Below are 16667 nucleotides of genomic sequence, written 5' to 3' on the forward strand. Positions count from 1 at the left end.
AACTAGGGAAGGCTGTGTATGAAGCGTTGCCCCGATCCTGCAAAGTTCCAAGTGTGTATTTGCGCCACCCCCTTTTCAGTCCACCCCCTTTTCGGTTTTCACTTCTTTGTGTGCAACTGCGCAGGGCTTTGATGGTGCATTATTCCTGAACTGTGATTCACTCACCTGAAGTAGCCAATGATGAAAATAGCCACTGCTAGCGAGCTGAAGGAGACGGAGTATCCAACTGTGTACATAATATAGAGGCGTTCAAAGAATTCCCTCTGGAGAAAACAAGAACACAAGAACGTCTAGGATATCTTTTTCACTTGAGTACACAATTGTCAGCTTTGGAATTGTCTGCAATGTTTTTCTCTTAAAAATCAAGAAGTTCTAAAATATGTCTATTAAGAAAATTCACTCGAGAGCTCACAGCTGCATTTGTGATATAAAGACCACACTATTCTATCGTAGGTGGAAGTAAAGCTAGAGCTGTACAAAGAAACCTATTGTGTCATTAATGCTTGGAGATAACTCTCTGATAAGCATAACTGCTGTATGTTGTCACACAGTTTCAATGCATGGATCCACACATTTCTCTAATAAAGCCATATCATCACAAGGGACTTCCTATTAATCAATTTGGGAGATCACCTCTCTCTCTCATGGTGACTTAGGTAGGGTGACCATATGGAAAGGAGGACAGGGTCCCTGTGTCTTTAACAGTTGTATAGAAAAAGGAATTTCAGCAAGTGTCATTTGTGTGCATACAGCACCTGGTGAAATTCCCTCTTCATCACAAGACTTAAAGCTGCAGGAGCTATGCTAGAGTGACCAGATACAAAAGAGGGTAGGGCTCCTGCAGCTTTAACTGTTGTGATGAAGAGGGAATTTCACCAGATGCTGCATGCATACAAATGACACCTGCTAAAATTCCATGTTCTATGCAACTGTTAAAGATATAGGAGCCCTGTCCTCCTTTTCCTATGGTCACCCTAAATTTAGGAGATTTACCATGTGCTACACAACTACAGAAAGGTGACATTTCTTAGAACGTGATAGTCTAACACACTTCCAATCCAGTTATTATCAACAGATACACATTATCTCTTACAGAACAATCTTATTATAAGAATTAAAATAGATTTAGCTCTTTCTGCTCTGGATTTATGGATTGGATCAGCCTTCCCCAGCCATGGCTGGCTGGGGGAGGCTGGGATCTGTAGGGTACCAGGTCAGGGAAGGCTGGATTGGGCTGTTAATGAGTAAAAGGAGCCAGCTGGGGTTCCCCAATATTCTCAGCACCACAACCTCATCAAAAGGGACATTACATCTCTACTCCTTCCTGGAGAAAGTGCCCATACCTTGCCTGGGCTGATTTCTGCTTGCAGGAAGCGAAGGCACTCAGAATAATTTGACCATGTTCGATTCAAACTTTGCACATAGATCCATGTTCCATTTAAGCTGCAATTCCTGAATGCCATGCCTGAAAGAAAGAAATGATGCTCAGTGTTCAGGGCCCAGTGCTCTTCAACGTTTTTATTAATGATTTGGACGAGGAGGTGCAGGGAGCGCTTATTAAATTTGCAGATGACACAAAATTGGGTGGGATAGCTAATACCCTGGAAGACAGAAACAAACTTCAAAGTGATCTTGATAGGCTGGAGTGCTGGGCTGAAAACAACAGGATGAAATTTAATAGGGATAAATGCCAAGTTCTACATCTAGGAAATAGAAACAAAATTCACAGTTACAAGATGGGGGATACTTGGCTCAGCAATACTACAAACGAGAAGGATCTTGGAATTGTTGTAGATCACAAGCTGAATATGAGCCAACAGTGCGTTATGGCTGCAAGAAAGGCCAATGCTATTTTGGGCTGCATTAAGAGAAGTATAGCTTCCAAATCACGTGAGGTACTGGTTCCTCTCTATTCGGCCCTGGTTAGGCCTCATCTAGAGTATTGCATCCAGTTCTGGGCTCCACAATTCAAGAAGGACGCAGACATGCTGGAGCGTGTTCAGAGGAGGGCAACCAGGATGATCAGGGGTCTGGAAACAAAGCCCTATGAAGAGAGACTGAAAGAACTGGGCCTGTTTAGCCTGGAGAAGAGAAGATTGAGGGAAGACATGAGAGCACTCTTCAAATACTTAAAAGGTTGTCACACAGAGGAGGGCCAGGATCTCTTCTCGATTATTATTATTATTATTTATTTATATAGCACCATCAATGTACATGAATCGATCCTCCCAGAGTGCAGGACACGGAATAACGGGCTCAAGTTAAAGGAAGCCAGATTCCAGCTGGACATCAGGAAAGCTTCCTGACTGTTAGAGCAGTACGACAATGGAACCAGTTACCTAGGGAGGTTGTGGGCTCTCCCACACTAGAGGCCTTCAAGAGGCAGCTGGACAACCATCTGTCAGGGATGCTTTAGGGTGGATTCCTGCATTGAGCAGGGGGTTGGACTCGATGGCCTTGTAGGCCCCTTCCAACTCTGCTATTCTTTGATTCTATGATGCTTCTCTTGGTTTATTGACATTTCTCCCCACCTAGGTTTTGTGCCCGATAAAACCAGGGAGAAGTGTACAGTTGGTACCTTTGTGATTGAAGTCATATATATAAGAAGGGCATGGCACAGCTAACGTTTTCCCTGCTGACCCCCGGGGCCAGCAAATTAGACCATCCCATTCTGGAAAGCAATCGCCTCCTGCAGAAAAACAAAAGAAAGAAGCAGATAGAAGATATGGAAGAGCATGAGAAATACAATACAAGTCCCTTTATATTTTTAAAATTACCTTCTCCAAGTTAGTCAAGGAAGCTGAAAATATCTGCTTCATTTGTGAATGAGCCAAAGTGAACACCAATACAGATTCGGACAAATAGGCCATTTTTGTGCAAAACTAGTGTACTTCATCACGGATGCAATAATCACTTGATTGCATATATATTTATATTGAAATATGCATGTTAACTCTTATAAGACAGTGTTGCTTGTAACTGAATTTTTCAGGGAAAGTAATATGCCATCTTGTTTCCTTGTAGCTTTATATCTTTGTGAGATAGGATGGCTCAGAGCCGGCTGAAGCAACGTGCAGCTTGAGGTGAAGCAGGAAATGGTTCTCCTCCACCATGTCAGGGTGTCTAAAACTCAAAGCTGGACCTATAAAGCCTTATATGGCTTGGGACCACAATACCTGACGGAACGCCTCTCCCGACATGAACCTACCCGCTCACTGCGCTCAACATCTAAGGTCCTCCTCCGAGTGCCTACTCCGAGGAAAGCTCGGAGGATGGCAACAAGGGACAGGGCCTTCTCAGTGGTGGCCCCCCAATTATGGAATGATCTCCACGACGAGGCTCGCCTGGCACCAACATTGTTATCTTTTCGGCGCCAGGTTAAGACCTTTCTCTTCTCCCAGGCATTTAACAGCATTTAACAACATATGCCAAGTGTGTTTGTTTTTAGTGGGCCCCAGAACTGTTGTTGCTTAAAATGGATACTGTTTTATACTGTTGTTTTTATATTTTTGATGGTTTTAAATCTTGTATACTTTTTTAATGTTCACTGTTTTTAACTCTTGTAAAACGTCCAGAGAGCTTCAGCTATGGGGCAGTATATAAATTTAATAAATAAACAAATTTATTTTAACACTCGAGGAAGAAAATCCTGAAATACCTCACCCCTTCCCTGGAAATAAAATAAAATAAAATAGGTTAACAATGAAATTACTAGCAATTTGCTGCCCTTTCACGACATCCAAAATGTGTATAGTAGAGCTGACCCTGGGATGGCTTAAAGCAAACAATTTGCCCAAGGCCAACCAAATTGATTTAGGGATGATCAGGATTTTGAGATTCCCTTACATGGGAGAAAGCCCCATTGAACTCAGTGGGAGTTACTTCTGAGTAGACATGTGCATTCCAAGTCTCCCCACTCAAAAACACACAATCAATGCAATGCATCACACCAGCTCCTCAGATGAGCGGAGGCATTCAGTTAAGCTCAGATTGACAAAGAAACAGCTCTTGATACTGTTTGCGTACAATAACTCATCGGTGAGAGTTTAACACCAGGTACAGCAATTGGTCAATGCAATTTCTGTGAACTGTTTGTAGTGCTATTGGAATGAGACTTGAACATAGAAAACATAGCCACATTTTCTCTGGAATGAAGTAAATAGAAGTATAGCTTCCAAATCACGTGAGGTACTGGTTCCTCTCTATTCGGCCCTGGTTAGGCCCCATCTAGAGTATTGCGTCCAGTTCTGGGCTCCACAATTCAAGAAGGACACAGACAAGCTGGAGCGTGTTCAGAGGAGGGCAGCCAGGATGATCAGGGGTCTGGAAACAAAGCCCTATGAAGAGAGACTGAAAGAACTGGGCATGTTTAGCCTGGAGAAGAGAAGATTGAGGGGAGACATGAGAGCACTCTTCAAATACTTAAAAGGTTGTCACCTACATGGTGACCATAAGGAAAGGAGGACAGGGTTCCTATGTCTTTAACAGTTGCATAAGAAAGGGAATTTCAACAGGTGTTATTTGTACATATGGAGAACCTGTTGAAATTCCCTCTTCATCACAACAATTAAAGTGCAGGAACTGTACTAGAGTGACCAGATACAAAAGAGGGTAGGGCTCCTGTAGCTTTAACTGTTGTGATGAAGAGGGAATTTCACCAGGTGCTGCATGCATACAAATGACACCTGCTGAAATTCCGTGTTCTATACAACTGTTAAAGACACAGGAACCCTGTCCTCCTTTTCATGTGGTCATCCTAGTTTAGATCTCTTACTACTATGCATATTGCTAGCAATCCTATGGTCCCTAGAATGGAACTCCTCCACCCTGAGAGCAGGAAGTCTACAGGCAAAGAAGAGGGAAGAACCTGGGAAGTTCCTCTGTACTGCAGTGGGAAAGTCCATCACTTCTGGTCCTCTACCATCAAAAATCCAGTGACAAAGAGAACAGACAGAAGGCATGCCAGAGGCAGATCCAGAAAGGCTTCGGATCTGCAGGATCCCCAACTCTGTTTCCCCCCAACACACCCCTGCAATAGGGGAGAAGTTATGCCAGTTCTGGAGCTGAAGTCATTTATTTGCCTCTCAGTGACAGCAATGGGAGGGGTGGGTGGGTGGCTGTTTTAAACCCAGCAGGGCAAAGGCAGTGTCAGTTCAACCACTTCAGATTGTTCCTCCTCTGCCCCTCCCTTGGATTGTGCTGCCCATTAAATAAATACCCCAACAAACATGAAATAAGTCACTGAAAAGATATTCTATAACGTTTGATCTGCATGTGGTTCTTCAATGAGTGACAGGCAAAAATATAGTTGGGTTCATCTTGATTTAAGCTTGGAGATTAGTAACCTTGTTCATCAGAGATCAAGAATATATATATATATATATATATATATATATATATATTCAGTAAACAAAAACCTACAGTTTACAAAACAATGTTTTGGCTCTACAGTTTTCAACTGAGAACCAAAAAGCAGGGAAATTGGGAGTTAAGGCTCACCAGCCTTAACACCACATCCTCCCTATGGAGGCAGAAAGTGCCAGTGAAATTCTCATTCTCCCAAAGCAGATAAACCATGAGGACAGGATGGAGAATAGGATATGCAGAGGTGACTGTAAGGTTGTGGAAAACTGATGACAAATAACTTAGGGCCACCTACTTCTCTTTTTTTGTTTAGAGCAGCCCTTCCCCAACCTGGTGCCTTCCAAAGGTGTTGGACTACAAGTCAATGCATGTGAAATACCTGCAAATGTTTTAGAAATTCTGGATAGAATAAGAAAAAAACACAAGTGACTTAGATACTTCACCTTCTTGTAGCTGAGATGTAATGTTTAGCTCACACTGAACTTTAGCCTCCAGGAGAAGATAAATCTGATCCTCCATTGTAATGGTATAATCCATGTCCTCCTGGCAAAGAAAAGCCCACAGAGAAATAAAGCAACCATAAAAGCTTGGCTGTGCTTTCATTCTGAAGAATTCGGTACACTTCTGAGTAATGAATACCTGAAGCTGTTGCCATAGTTAAGTAAGTCCCCAGTACTCTTATTTTGCACATAAAGGAATCTCATTTTGTTTTCATCACCTTGGGCTTCAGAAAGTGAGAGGTTTTTTTTCCTAGCAATAGTTCCATTTTGTACCATTTTCTAAAGTCTAAGTAAGACAGACATTAGCATTTCCTTCAATAGAATAGTTATTTAAGAAGTAAAAAAGAAAGAAATTAACTGCTTTGTGTTCTGAAGACTTTTACTTAGCAGTTTCACTTTCCTATACATGGATTTTTTTTTATAGTTGTTTGCACCATATGGCTGGAAGACTTCTTTGAAAGAACAGCAAGTTAACTGCAATATTCGCTTACAAAACCTGTTTGCCGCAGCAAAAGCCAAGTTTGCCTAGTCAGGCAAGATCAGCTTCTGTAGAAGCAAAAGAGGAACAGCTTCTTTAACAAGATGGCTGCAACTGCTAAGGACAAGTCGGTGTACTCAGTGCTTGCACGAGAGGTTCCTTTCCTTTCCTTCCTCCTTTTAATATTTCCACTCCAAGCTTTAGCTAGCTGGTACCTGGAATCTTTTTATTCCTGCCTTGCCAATAGTTCAGAACAGCGCTGGATGGGAGCACCACATTTTTCCTCAGACTGCTAAATCAGCAGAACACTCCTCCCCACACAGTTGAAAGTGTGTATAAACCCAATCTAGATTTATCTAACTGGTTATACTAATAATGATGGTGGAATCCTTAAGTGCTCAAAGCACTTCTCATACAATATTTCAATCCATACGATAGGTGGTGGAACCTACCAGAAAGGGGTGCAGTGCAGAGAGCTCTTATTTAGGGTTCTAATCAGCCAGCCATGACCTTTTCCAGGGTACTCCATTCCACCTTCCCCTGTTACAGTCAGTCGTCATTCCTGGACCTGTCAGACCTGTCTCAGCTCTCTTAGTAAGACACGGTTTTAGAAGTGAACCGCCCAGAGAGCTTCGGCTATTGGGCGGTATAAAAATGTAATAAATAAATAAATAAATAAAATAAGTGTCTGAATCCTGCCACAAACAAATCACCAGAACCAGATTCTGGAAGTTAACAGCAAGCCCAGTTGCTCTTAAAATTCCAGTCCCCTGGAATGTCACCTAAATGGATTAGGCAGAAATATTAGGTCTTTAAAAAAAACCAGTTATTGAAGATTCAGTTAAAGGAAGAAAGACATTTAAGCAAAATTTGAATCCTGTCTCCACTGTATATTTGAGCCTTTCCAGAGAAAAGGCATGTAGCAGAAAGAGTAAATTTCTGTCTAGCCAGATGATTTTATCAGGAAGGCACAGTATGATTTGGAGTCGGTTGTATTAAAGCACTTGTGAGTTCTGTCTCATTTCACTTAATAATACAGCCTGCACACAGCCTATTGATGAAACTGAGCAGGGCTACATTGACTACATGTTGTTGTTTATTTGTTCAGTCGCTTCCGACTCTTCGTGACTTCATGGACCAGCCCACGCCAGAGCTTTCTGTCAGCCGTCGCCACCCCTAGCTCCCCCAAGGTCAAGTCTGTCACCTTCAGAATATCATCCATCCATCTTGCCCTTGGTCCTTCCTTTTGCCTTCCACTTTCCCTAGCATCAGCCTCTTCTCCAGGGTATCCTGTCTTCTCGTTATGTGGCCAAAGTACTTCAGTTTTGCCTTTAATACCATTCCCTCAAGTGAGCAGTCTGGCTTTATTTCTTTATTTCCTGGAGTATGGACTGGTTTGGTCTTCTTGTAGTCCAAGGGACTCTCAGAATTTTCCTCCAACACCACAGTTCAAAAGCATCTATCTTCCTTCGCTCAGCTTTCCTTATGGTCCAGCTCTCGCAGCCATAGGTTACTACGGGGAATACCATTGCTTTAACTATGTGGACCTTTGTTGTCAGTGTGGTGTCTCTGCTCTTAACTATTTTATCAAGATTTGGCATTGCTCTCCTCCCAAGAAGTAAACGTCTTCTGATTTCCTGGCTGCAGTCAGCGTCTGCGGTAATCTTTGCACCCAGAAATACAAAGTCTGTCACTGCCTCCACGTTTTCTCCCTCTATTTGCCAGTTATCAATCAAGCTGGTTGCCATAATCTTGGTTTTTTTGAGGTTTAACTGCAACCCAGCTTTTGCACTTTCTTCTTTCACCTTTGTCATAAGGCTCCTCAGCTCCTCCTCGCTTTCAGCCATCAATGTGGTGTCATCTGCATATCTGAGATTGTTAATGTTTCTTCCTGCAATTTTAACTCCAGCCTTGGATTCGTCAAGCCCAGCACGTCGCATGATGTGTTCTGCATACAAGTTGAATAGGTAAGGTGAGAGTATACAACCCTGCCGTACTCCTTTCCCAATCTTAAACCAGTCCATTGTTCCGTGGTCTGTTCTTACCGTTGCTACTTGTTCGTTATACAGATTCCTCAGGAGGCAGACAAGATGACTTGGTATCCCCATACCACCAAGAACTTGCCACAGTTTGTTATGATCCACACAGTCAAAGGCTTTAGAATAGTCAATAAAACAGAAATAGATGTTTTTCTGGAACTCCCTGGCTTTCTCTATTATCCAGCGGATATTGGCAATTTGGTCTCTAGTTCCTCTTCCTTTTCTAAACCCAGCTTGTACATCTGGCAATTCTCGCTCCATGAATTGCTGGAGTCTACCTTGCAGGATCTTGAGCATCACCTTGCTGGCATGTGAAATTAGTGCCACTGTCCGATAGTTTGAACATTCTTTAGTGTTTCCCTTTTTTGGTATGGGGATATAAGTTGATTTTTTTCCAGTCTGATGGCCATTCTTGTGTTTTCCAAATTTGCTGGCATATGGCATGCATCACCTTGACAGCATCATCTTGCAATATTTTAAACAGTTCAGCTGGGATACCGTTGTCTCCTGCTGCCTTGTTATTAGCAATGCTTCTTAAGGCCCATTCAACCTCACTCTTCAGGATGTCTGGCTCTAACTCACTGACCACACCGTCTGAGCTATCCCCGATATTATTATCCTTCCTATACAGATCTTCCGTATATTCTTGCCACCTTTTCTTGATCTCTTCTGTTTCTGATAGATCCTTGCCATCTTTGTTTTTGATCATACCCATTTTTGCCTGGAATTTACCTCTGATGTTTCTAATTTTCTGGAAGAGGTCTCTTGTCCTTCCTATTCTATTGTCTTCTTCCACTTCCGCGCATTGCTTGTTTAACATTGACTACATAGCCAACCACTTTAAGCTCCAACATGCAACAAATGATGTTGCAGTCACATCAGTGCTGTTGATAGCCATTGGTGTCAGCTGCGAGCACAGCCTTGATTTTGACCCATGTAAAAGTGTGTGGACTTCCATGAATGGTTAAGTCTTGTGTATGGATGATCCACTTGCTTCCTGGAGTGGATAATCTTCAGATAAACCACAGGGAGATCCCAAAATGGGCTTCTGAAAAATTAGATTCTTCCTTTGGTGTGAAGAGAGACGATGTTCCGTCATGGGCCATCAACAAGGCGAGAATGGTGGTGGTGGTGGTGGGGACTTTGAAGGTTTAAGCCCCCGCCAATGCAAACATGATTCCCACTTCTGGCCTTTTATCACAAATGCAAGTGTTTGAGATCCGTCGTGCACTTGTCAATCTCAGCCTACCACTACTGAGCTGACCCCGTTACCACGACTTCAGGAAAGGTTAAACCTCAGGCCCAGGAGTCCCATCCTTCTGCTAAGGACTGGGAACTCCTTGCCACTTGAGTCTGGCCACAAATACAGAATCCACTGCATATGCAAGTCTATGAAAAGCCTCGCTACTTTTCATGGCATAGTTCTTAGATATCCAAAGTCCAAATAGCAAAGCGTCCGTGTGCAGAGTGCTTTCGAAGTCCCAAGTGGAGATGGAATCCAAAACAGGAGGGAGGTCAGGCATTGCGTCGAGAGATGAAACCCAGAAAAGCTTTTTCCGCTTTGCACCAGCCTTTAAGGCCTATTCAAAGCCACTTGACAGACAGGTCCTCTGACCTGTAAATCATGCCTACATGCCAAGAGGGCGGGATGTTACAACCCACTTCGAAGAGCGGCCCCCACCTTTTCCAAAACACTCTGAAGTTCCCAGAGAACCAGCAGCTTCAAGGCCGAGGCAGGGAGTGAACAAGCTACTCCCATGAGAACTTCGTACAGAGATAAGCTTGCAGAGAACATCTGACATTCTCAAACTATTTCTTAATAAATCTACCCGCTAGGTACAAGGCCGGCCTTGTACCTATACCTGACAATGACAAGGGGCAGGAGGAGGAAGGGCTGGTTTTGGCCTTATAAGCAGAGGACGGCAGACTCATCCTACTGTAAGAAGCAGGTGGTGACAAATTATTATTGTGGTTTCTTTTCCTATCCAGCAGGAGAAGATGCCTTGGTGTCTGAAGACATATTTCTGAAGGCCACACCTTTCCCTAAGCACGAAACATTCACACATAATTTCATTATTAAGTCATAATGGAAAGAGTAATGTCCTTCTTTCACAACGCAAATATCTTTGATGTTGGAAACAGGAAAAAACACCTTCTATCAAATTACTGTGATTTCTAGGCGCAACGTTTTTTGTTTGTTAATGCTTTTGTACCATTTTTTTTCCATTTGGTATTCTAGAGTTGGCCCCTAGTTCTCACTGAGGTGTGATGAAGAAGTTTCTGAGCTACAGAACTTCAGACGACAGGGGCCTTCCTCAACCTGGAGCTCCCCAAATGCGTTGGACTACAACTCCCATCATCCTCAGTCAGAATGGTCATTAGAATGATGGGTATTGTAGTCCAACTCATCTGTAAGGTGGACTATAGAAAGGGGCTCAGATGACTGAATTCTCCATACAAAAAGAAAAATCACTACTTATAGAAAACTGATGTCATGATAAAAGATTCTAACTCTACCTAACTTTTTAACTTTCCATAATCCTTTCATCTCCCCACTTTTTTTTATTTAGCTATTCAATTCATATCCTGCCTTCCTCTGTTAGAAAAAAGTGTCATACGCAAGGTTCTAAGGAGATTTCACATCCGGGTACTGACCACCATATCACATAAGGACTGGGTTTGGATAACACAATAACCCATTTTGGGGGAGTATCGTGTTGTCCAACAGGATTTTTTAAACTCACAATGGCTTATAACTCATGGTTTGTAGAGTGGGTAATCGTGTCATTTGTCAGGTACTGTGGGTTAATTTGCTCGCCTAGAGCATCATGCGACAAGAGCATCTGAAATCTCTGCCACCATTCTCATTCAAAACACCACTACAAAATACCACTACTGCAACATAGTGGAAATCAATTTTTTAAAACCATCTTATAGCGCCAATAAACCAAACTCTAAACTGTGCAAAATAAGAAGGGACACAGGGTTTTCATGGTGCATCGGATGCCACCCGACTAGGGGAGGCTGTGAACTTTTATTTTATATTCCAAGGGTTTATTTGTGCCGCCCCCTTTTTGGTGCGCACGGGGGATTTTGCTCCTTGTAGCCCCTGCTGCAATGTATGTGTGAAACAGTGCCACCGCTCAGGGGGAGGACTACAGTGGGGCAGGGGATGGAAAAATGGGTCAGATTAGGCACAGCAGTTTAATGAGCTATGAACCGTAGTTTATTAACCCAGTCATGTCACGAGCATCATGGACTATTTCCAAAATAAGCTACTATACATGGCTTATCAAGCCATCGTCGACTAAAGTGGCTTCCGAATCCGCCCAATGTATCATGTGCACATTGGGGGCTATGCTGCACATGGCTGCAGCCTTACCACATGTACAGGATCTCCAAAATGCCTGAACCAGCATGAAATGATTACCCAAAGATATTCTGGAAATGAGTACAGGCGACACCAGACTCATGGATCATATGGACAGGGGAAGGGGGGGACTTATTCCCACTAAATCTAAACAAGTTACAATGGCCACATGGAGGCAGACATCTAGAGGAGTCCTACATTTGACCAACATGGAGAGACATGATAGCACTCTTCAAATACTTAAAAGGTTGTCACACAGAGGAGGGCCAGGATCTCTTCTCGATCCTCCCAGAGTGCAGGACACAGAATAACGGGCTCAAGTTAAAGGAAGCCAGATTCCAGCTGGACATCAGGAAAAACTTCCTGTCTGTTAGAGCAGTACGACAATGGAACCAGTGACCTAGGGAGGTTGTGGGCTCTCCCACACTAGAGGCATTCAAGAGGCAGCTGGACAACCATCTGTCAGGTGGATTCCTGCATTGAGCAGGGGATTGGACTTGATGGCCTTGTAGGCCCCTTCCAACTCTGCTATTCTATGGGTATCACATAGCTGGTCTACTCCTGTTACCTTTGTTGGTACACTTTGGGACATTTTGACTAAGCAAAGCAAGGTCTTTGGTTTGACAAGTTTTTTTGGCATTCTGGTTTTTTGAAATTCGATAACTTTTTTTTAACACTGAGATATTGCAATGGAATTTGGTACATGTTCAGGACAACACTTTATATCTCAAGTTCAAAAGCAGCTTGAATCCTGAACCCATTTTCAAAGGACAGGGGAAAATATATACCACAATGGACTGGATCCCGAAAGTTTATCCTGCCAATGGGAGCATTCCCAAATAAGAGTTGTGCTCAGAACGCTCCCACTGACAGAAAAGGAAGGAAAAGGAAAGGAACCTCTCCTGCAAAGCACTTGAGTCATTGCTGACTCCTAGAGAGACGCCTGCTTTCGCTGACGTTTTCTTGGCAGACTTTGTAGCGGGATGGTTTGCCATTGCCTTCCCCAGTCACAGTTACCTTTCCCCCAGCTAGCTGGGTACTCATTTTACCGACCTTGGAAGGATGGAAGGCTGAGTCGACCTAAGCCGGCTGCCTGAGAACCAGCTTCCGCTGGGATCGAACTCAGGCCGTGGGGAGAGTTTCAGCTGCGGTAACTGCCGCTTACCACTCTGCGCCACACAAGGCTCTTCACAGAAAAGGGGGGAAGCAATTTTCACCTATTCTCCCTTTCTCTGTAGCCCGAAGCATCACCTAACCACACTGTTCTAGAGGGTTCCCTAACCCCTTGGAACAGATTTTCAAGGGAGTTGGGGAACCGAAAAAGATTACCTCCTCTTCAGCTCCTCCAGAGGAAAAGTTCCACAGTTCCAACTGTTACCCAGAGGACCTTCTCTTCTGCTGCTCCCAGACTGTGGAATGGCCTGCCGGAGGAGACTCGTCCACTTAACAGTCTACTAGCATTCAAGAAAGCTATAAAGACTGATCTCTTCCGGCAGGCCTATCCAGTGGAATTTTAAGATGTTTTTAGAATGTTTTTTAGGATGTTTTAACAATGTATATTATGTTTTAATTCAGTTTTACGTATTTTACCATTTACTGTTGTTCCCAGCCTCAATCAAAATGGAGAGGCGGGTAAGAAATAAATTTATTAATTATTATTATTAGCCTCCCATTGAAGGAAGGAACCCTTCCATTGGTGGAAGGCTTTTGCTGGACTCACACAAATCAAATGCTATATGCCTTGAAGTCTGAGATATTGAAATGACGCCTGGTGTGCACCATTTTATGTTTCACGGTCTAACTGTTCAACACTTGCATCAATTCTTTAGACATCCAGGAAAGATGTTCAACGGTATGCATGGTAATATCTCTCTGGGGCATTGAGATCTCACAGTGAAACGTGGACCATGCATAATTATGACATAATCTTCTATTTGAAACTGAACCCCTGATGCAACTGATGCACCAATTTGAAGGTGGAAAGAGGGAAAATTCATTGCAATGTGATATCCGAAGAGAATCTTCTTCAAACATTTCAATTTATTAGTCAGAATGTTTTGTCCAGTGGGACATTTCTTTTGGTGATTTTTTCCTCTGTTTTAGACGCAGGCAACGTTGTGTTCTCCAGGAGTTTTGTACTATAACACCCATAAACCCAGGTTAGCATGACCAAGGCCTTAGCTAGACCTAAGGTTTATCCCAGGATCGTCCCGGGGTCGTCCCTGCCTGCTTCCGGGATATCCTGTGTGTCATTTACATGAACAGGGATGACCCCGGGACGATCCCGGGGTAAACCTTAAGTCTAGCTAAGGCCCAAGAGTCAGGGGCTTTCGAAAATGTTGTCCAAAAGATCTCGAAGGGAACCAGGTTACATAAGAACATAAGAGGTTAACTACCTCTGCTTTGTTCTGTACAAACACACAGTCCTCTGATCGTAGTGAATGGGTACAGTACTATTACGGGTGAATTCACCTACGCATGTTCATTCTTTACAGTAGCTTCAGACATTCAAAACAAGCAGGGGAAGAAAAAACCCATTTGTATCTCCTTGTCCACCCTTTAATTTATTTATTTATTTATTACATTTTTATCCCGCCCAGAAGCCGACGCTCTCTGGGTGGTTTACTGAGTCAGACCATTGGTCCATTCAGCCCAGTATTGTCAACACTGACTGGCAGTGGCTTTCCAGGGTTTCATGCAGGATTCTTTCTTTGCCCTACCTGAAGAAGCCAGGGATCGAACGTAGGAACTTTTGCATGCAAAACATGTGCTCTATCACATGGAGCTAAATGTTCCAAGTGAGTGCACAAATCTCATCCGTCCTTTCTTATGGATAGTACAGAGAAGTCAGCAACAATAAGCGTGAGGACTTTTCATTTCCGATCTCTTTAATTCCCATGTTCATTAACATGCAACTACTCTCAATTGCGGCAACGTCAAGTGATGACTTTGCAAGTGCAAAGCAGCCATCAAAGATCAAACACCAGCCACAGAGCTTTCACACAGCCCTTTTCAATGCATGCAGTTCACATCTTCATCTGACAGACAATGAGCCGATAAAATCAAAAGGACATCCCCCCACCCCCCGACTGTGGAATGATCTCCCCGATGAGGCTCGCCTGGCGCCAACATTGTTATCTTTTCGGCGCCAGGTCAAGACTTTTCTCTTCTCCCAGGCATTTTTAACAGCTTTTTAACAGCATTTAACAACGTTAAGTTTGTTTTTAATGGACCCCACAATTGTTGTTTTTAAATGGATACTGTTGTTTTTATACTGTTTTTATGTGTGCGTGTGTGTGTGTGTGTGTGTTTAAATTGTATACTTTTAATGTTTACTATTTTTAAATGTTGTAAACCGCCCAGAGAGCTTCGGCTGTGGGGCGGTATATAAATGTAATTAAATAAATAAATAAATAAATAAATGTGAAGCAATGATACAGGAAGTCAGATTCCGGCGGGACATCAGGAAAACCTTCCTGACTGTTAGAACAGTACGACAATGGAACCAGTTACCTAGGGAGGTTGTGGGCTCTCCCACACTAGAGGCCTTCAAGAGGCAGCTGGACAACCATCTGTCAGGTGGATTCCTGCATTGAGCAGGGGGTTGGACTCAATGGCCTTTTAGGCCCCTTCCAACTCTACTATTCTATGATTCTATGATACGTCAGTGGAGGCTGGCGATTCCTCTCCGGGTTTCAGTCGGAACTCAAAAGTAGCTATCCAAAATGCGGAAGCCATTTTAGAGTTCTGAGTGGTTCTGACTGAAACCCAGAGCAGATTCATTGCCCCACTGACATCAGAACCACCAGCTTCAACTGATGAACGTACAACTGTGAATCAGGTGTCAATATGTGACACTAGAAGGGATGAATTGGGCCCGTAGTTGTTGGAAGAGCTTGGATGATTATTTTCCTTGTTATCTCTATGAGTCGTGACTGAACTGATCACATGCTTTGCTGATGCCTCCAAGTTCAGCAATGATTTTAACAAACTGATCTGAGAAGCGTGCCTTAACGGAGCCAGAGGCTTCCTGCATCAATGTCGACCTGAAAGACCCAGTGCGTATAGAATCATAGAACAGTAGAGTTGGAAGGTACCTATAAGGCCATCGAGTCCAACCCCCTGCTCAATGCAGGAGTCCACCTTAAAGCATACTTGACAGATGGTTGTCCAGCTGCCTCTTGAAGGCCTCTAGTGTGGGAGAGCCCACAACCTCCTTAGGTAACTGGTTCCATTGTCATACTGCTCTAACAGTGAACTGCTTGACCTGCTGCTTACTCATCCCTGAATAGCCAGTTGAAAAGCACAATTAGCACTGAGTATCGCCCCCCCCTCACACACACACCAAGCCAACAAAGCCCTCCTCTGACCCTTTTGCTGGCAAAATCAACACCAAGCAAAGACTTCTGCTGCACATCTTACATCCCCGCTGCTCCAAGGCAGAGGAGGGGAAATGGCCCAGTACTGACTCACCCATTTTGATGAAATGTTCTTGCTTTAGCACCTAACACAAAGCCATCTGAATAAAGGCAAACTATTTTTTATTTACATAGAAAGGCCAACCTGTGAGCTCAATCACAACGACTACAAGAGCGTGGTATCCACTAAATGAAACATCTCCAGGCCAAAAAAAGAAAAGAAAAAAAGACTGAAGTGTTTGTTGTTTTAGAAGCTGAGATAGCACTGATGCGACATACTTAAAATCATTCTTCTGCTCAGTGTTAATTAATCTGGAATAACTAGTTTGATTTCATGTTCAATCACTAATCCAGATTACAATCCCTTCGTTACCTTTAAGCATTTACTGAAAAAGTGGGGGAACTATACTCATTTATCTGCCTTTAACCCCTCCAATTATGAATGTGTGATCATAGTTAGAGGTGTTAAGGAATACATTAGCACGTATCCACACTAAG

At 43.2% G+C, this 16667-nt stretch overlaps 1 protein-coding gene across 1 annotated transcript in view; it reads right to left on the reverse strand.

Annotated features, from left to right (window-relative positions):
- PTH2R (parathyroid hormone 2 receptor) overlaps positions 1-16667 on the reverse strand; it is a 63864-nt gene that overhangs the window by 37401 nt on the left and 9796 nt on the right. The window contains exons 3-6 of the mRNA XM_063115873.1: positions 5808-5907; positions 2579-2689; positions 1344-1465; positions 166-263 (exon numbers count right to left, since the gene is read on the reverse strand). Of these exons, the coding sequence (XP_062971943.1) occupies positions 166-263; positions 1344-1465; positions 2579-2689; positions 5808-5907 (431 nt within the window). The remainder of the gene's footprint in view (positions 1-165; positions 264-1343; positions 1466-2578; positions 2690-5807; positions 5908-16667) is intronic.

The sequence above is a fragment of the Elgaria multicarinata genome, chromosome 2 (genome assembly GCF_023053635.1).
Source record: "Elgaria multicarinata webbii isolate HBS135686 ecotype San Diego chromosome 2, rElgMul1.1.pri, whole genome shotgun sequence".
Classification (NCBI taxonomy): Eukaryota; Metazoa; Chordata; class Lepidosauria; order Squamata; family Anguidae; genus Elgaria; species Elgaria multicarinata.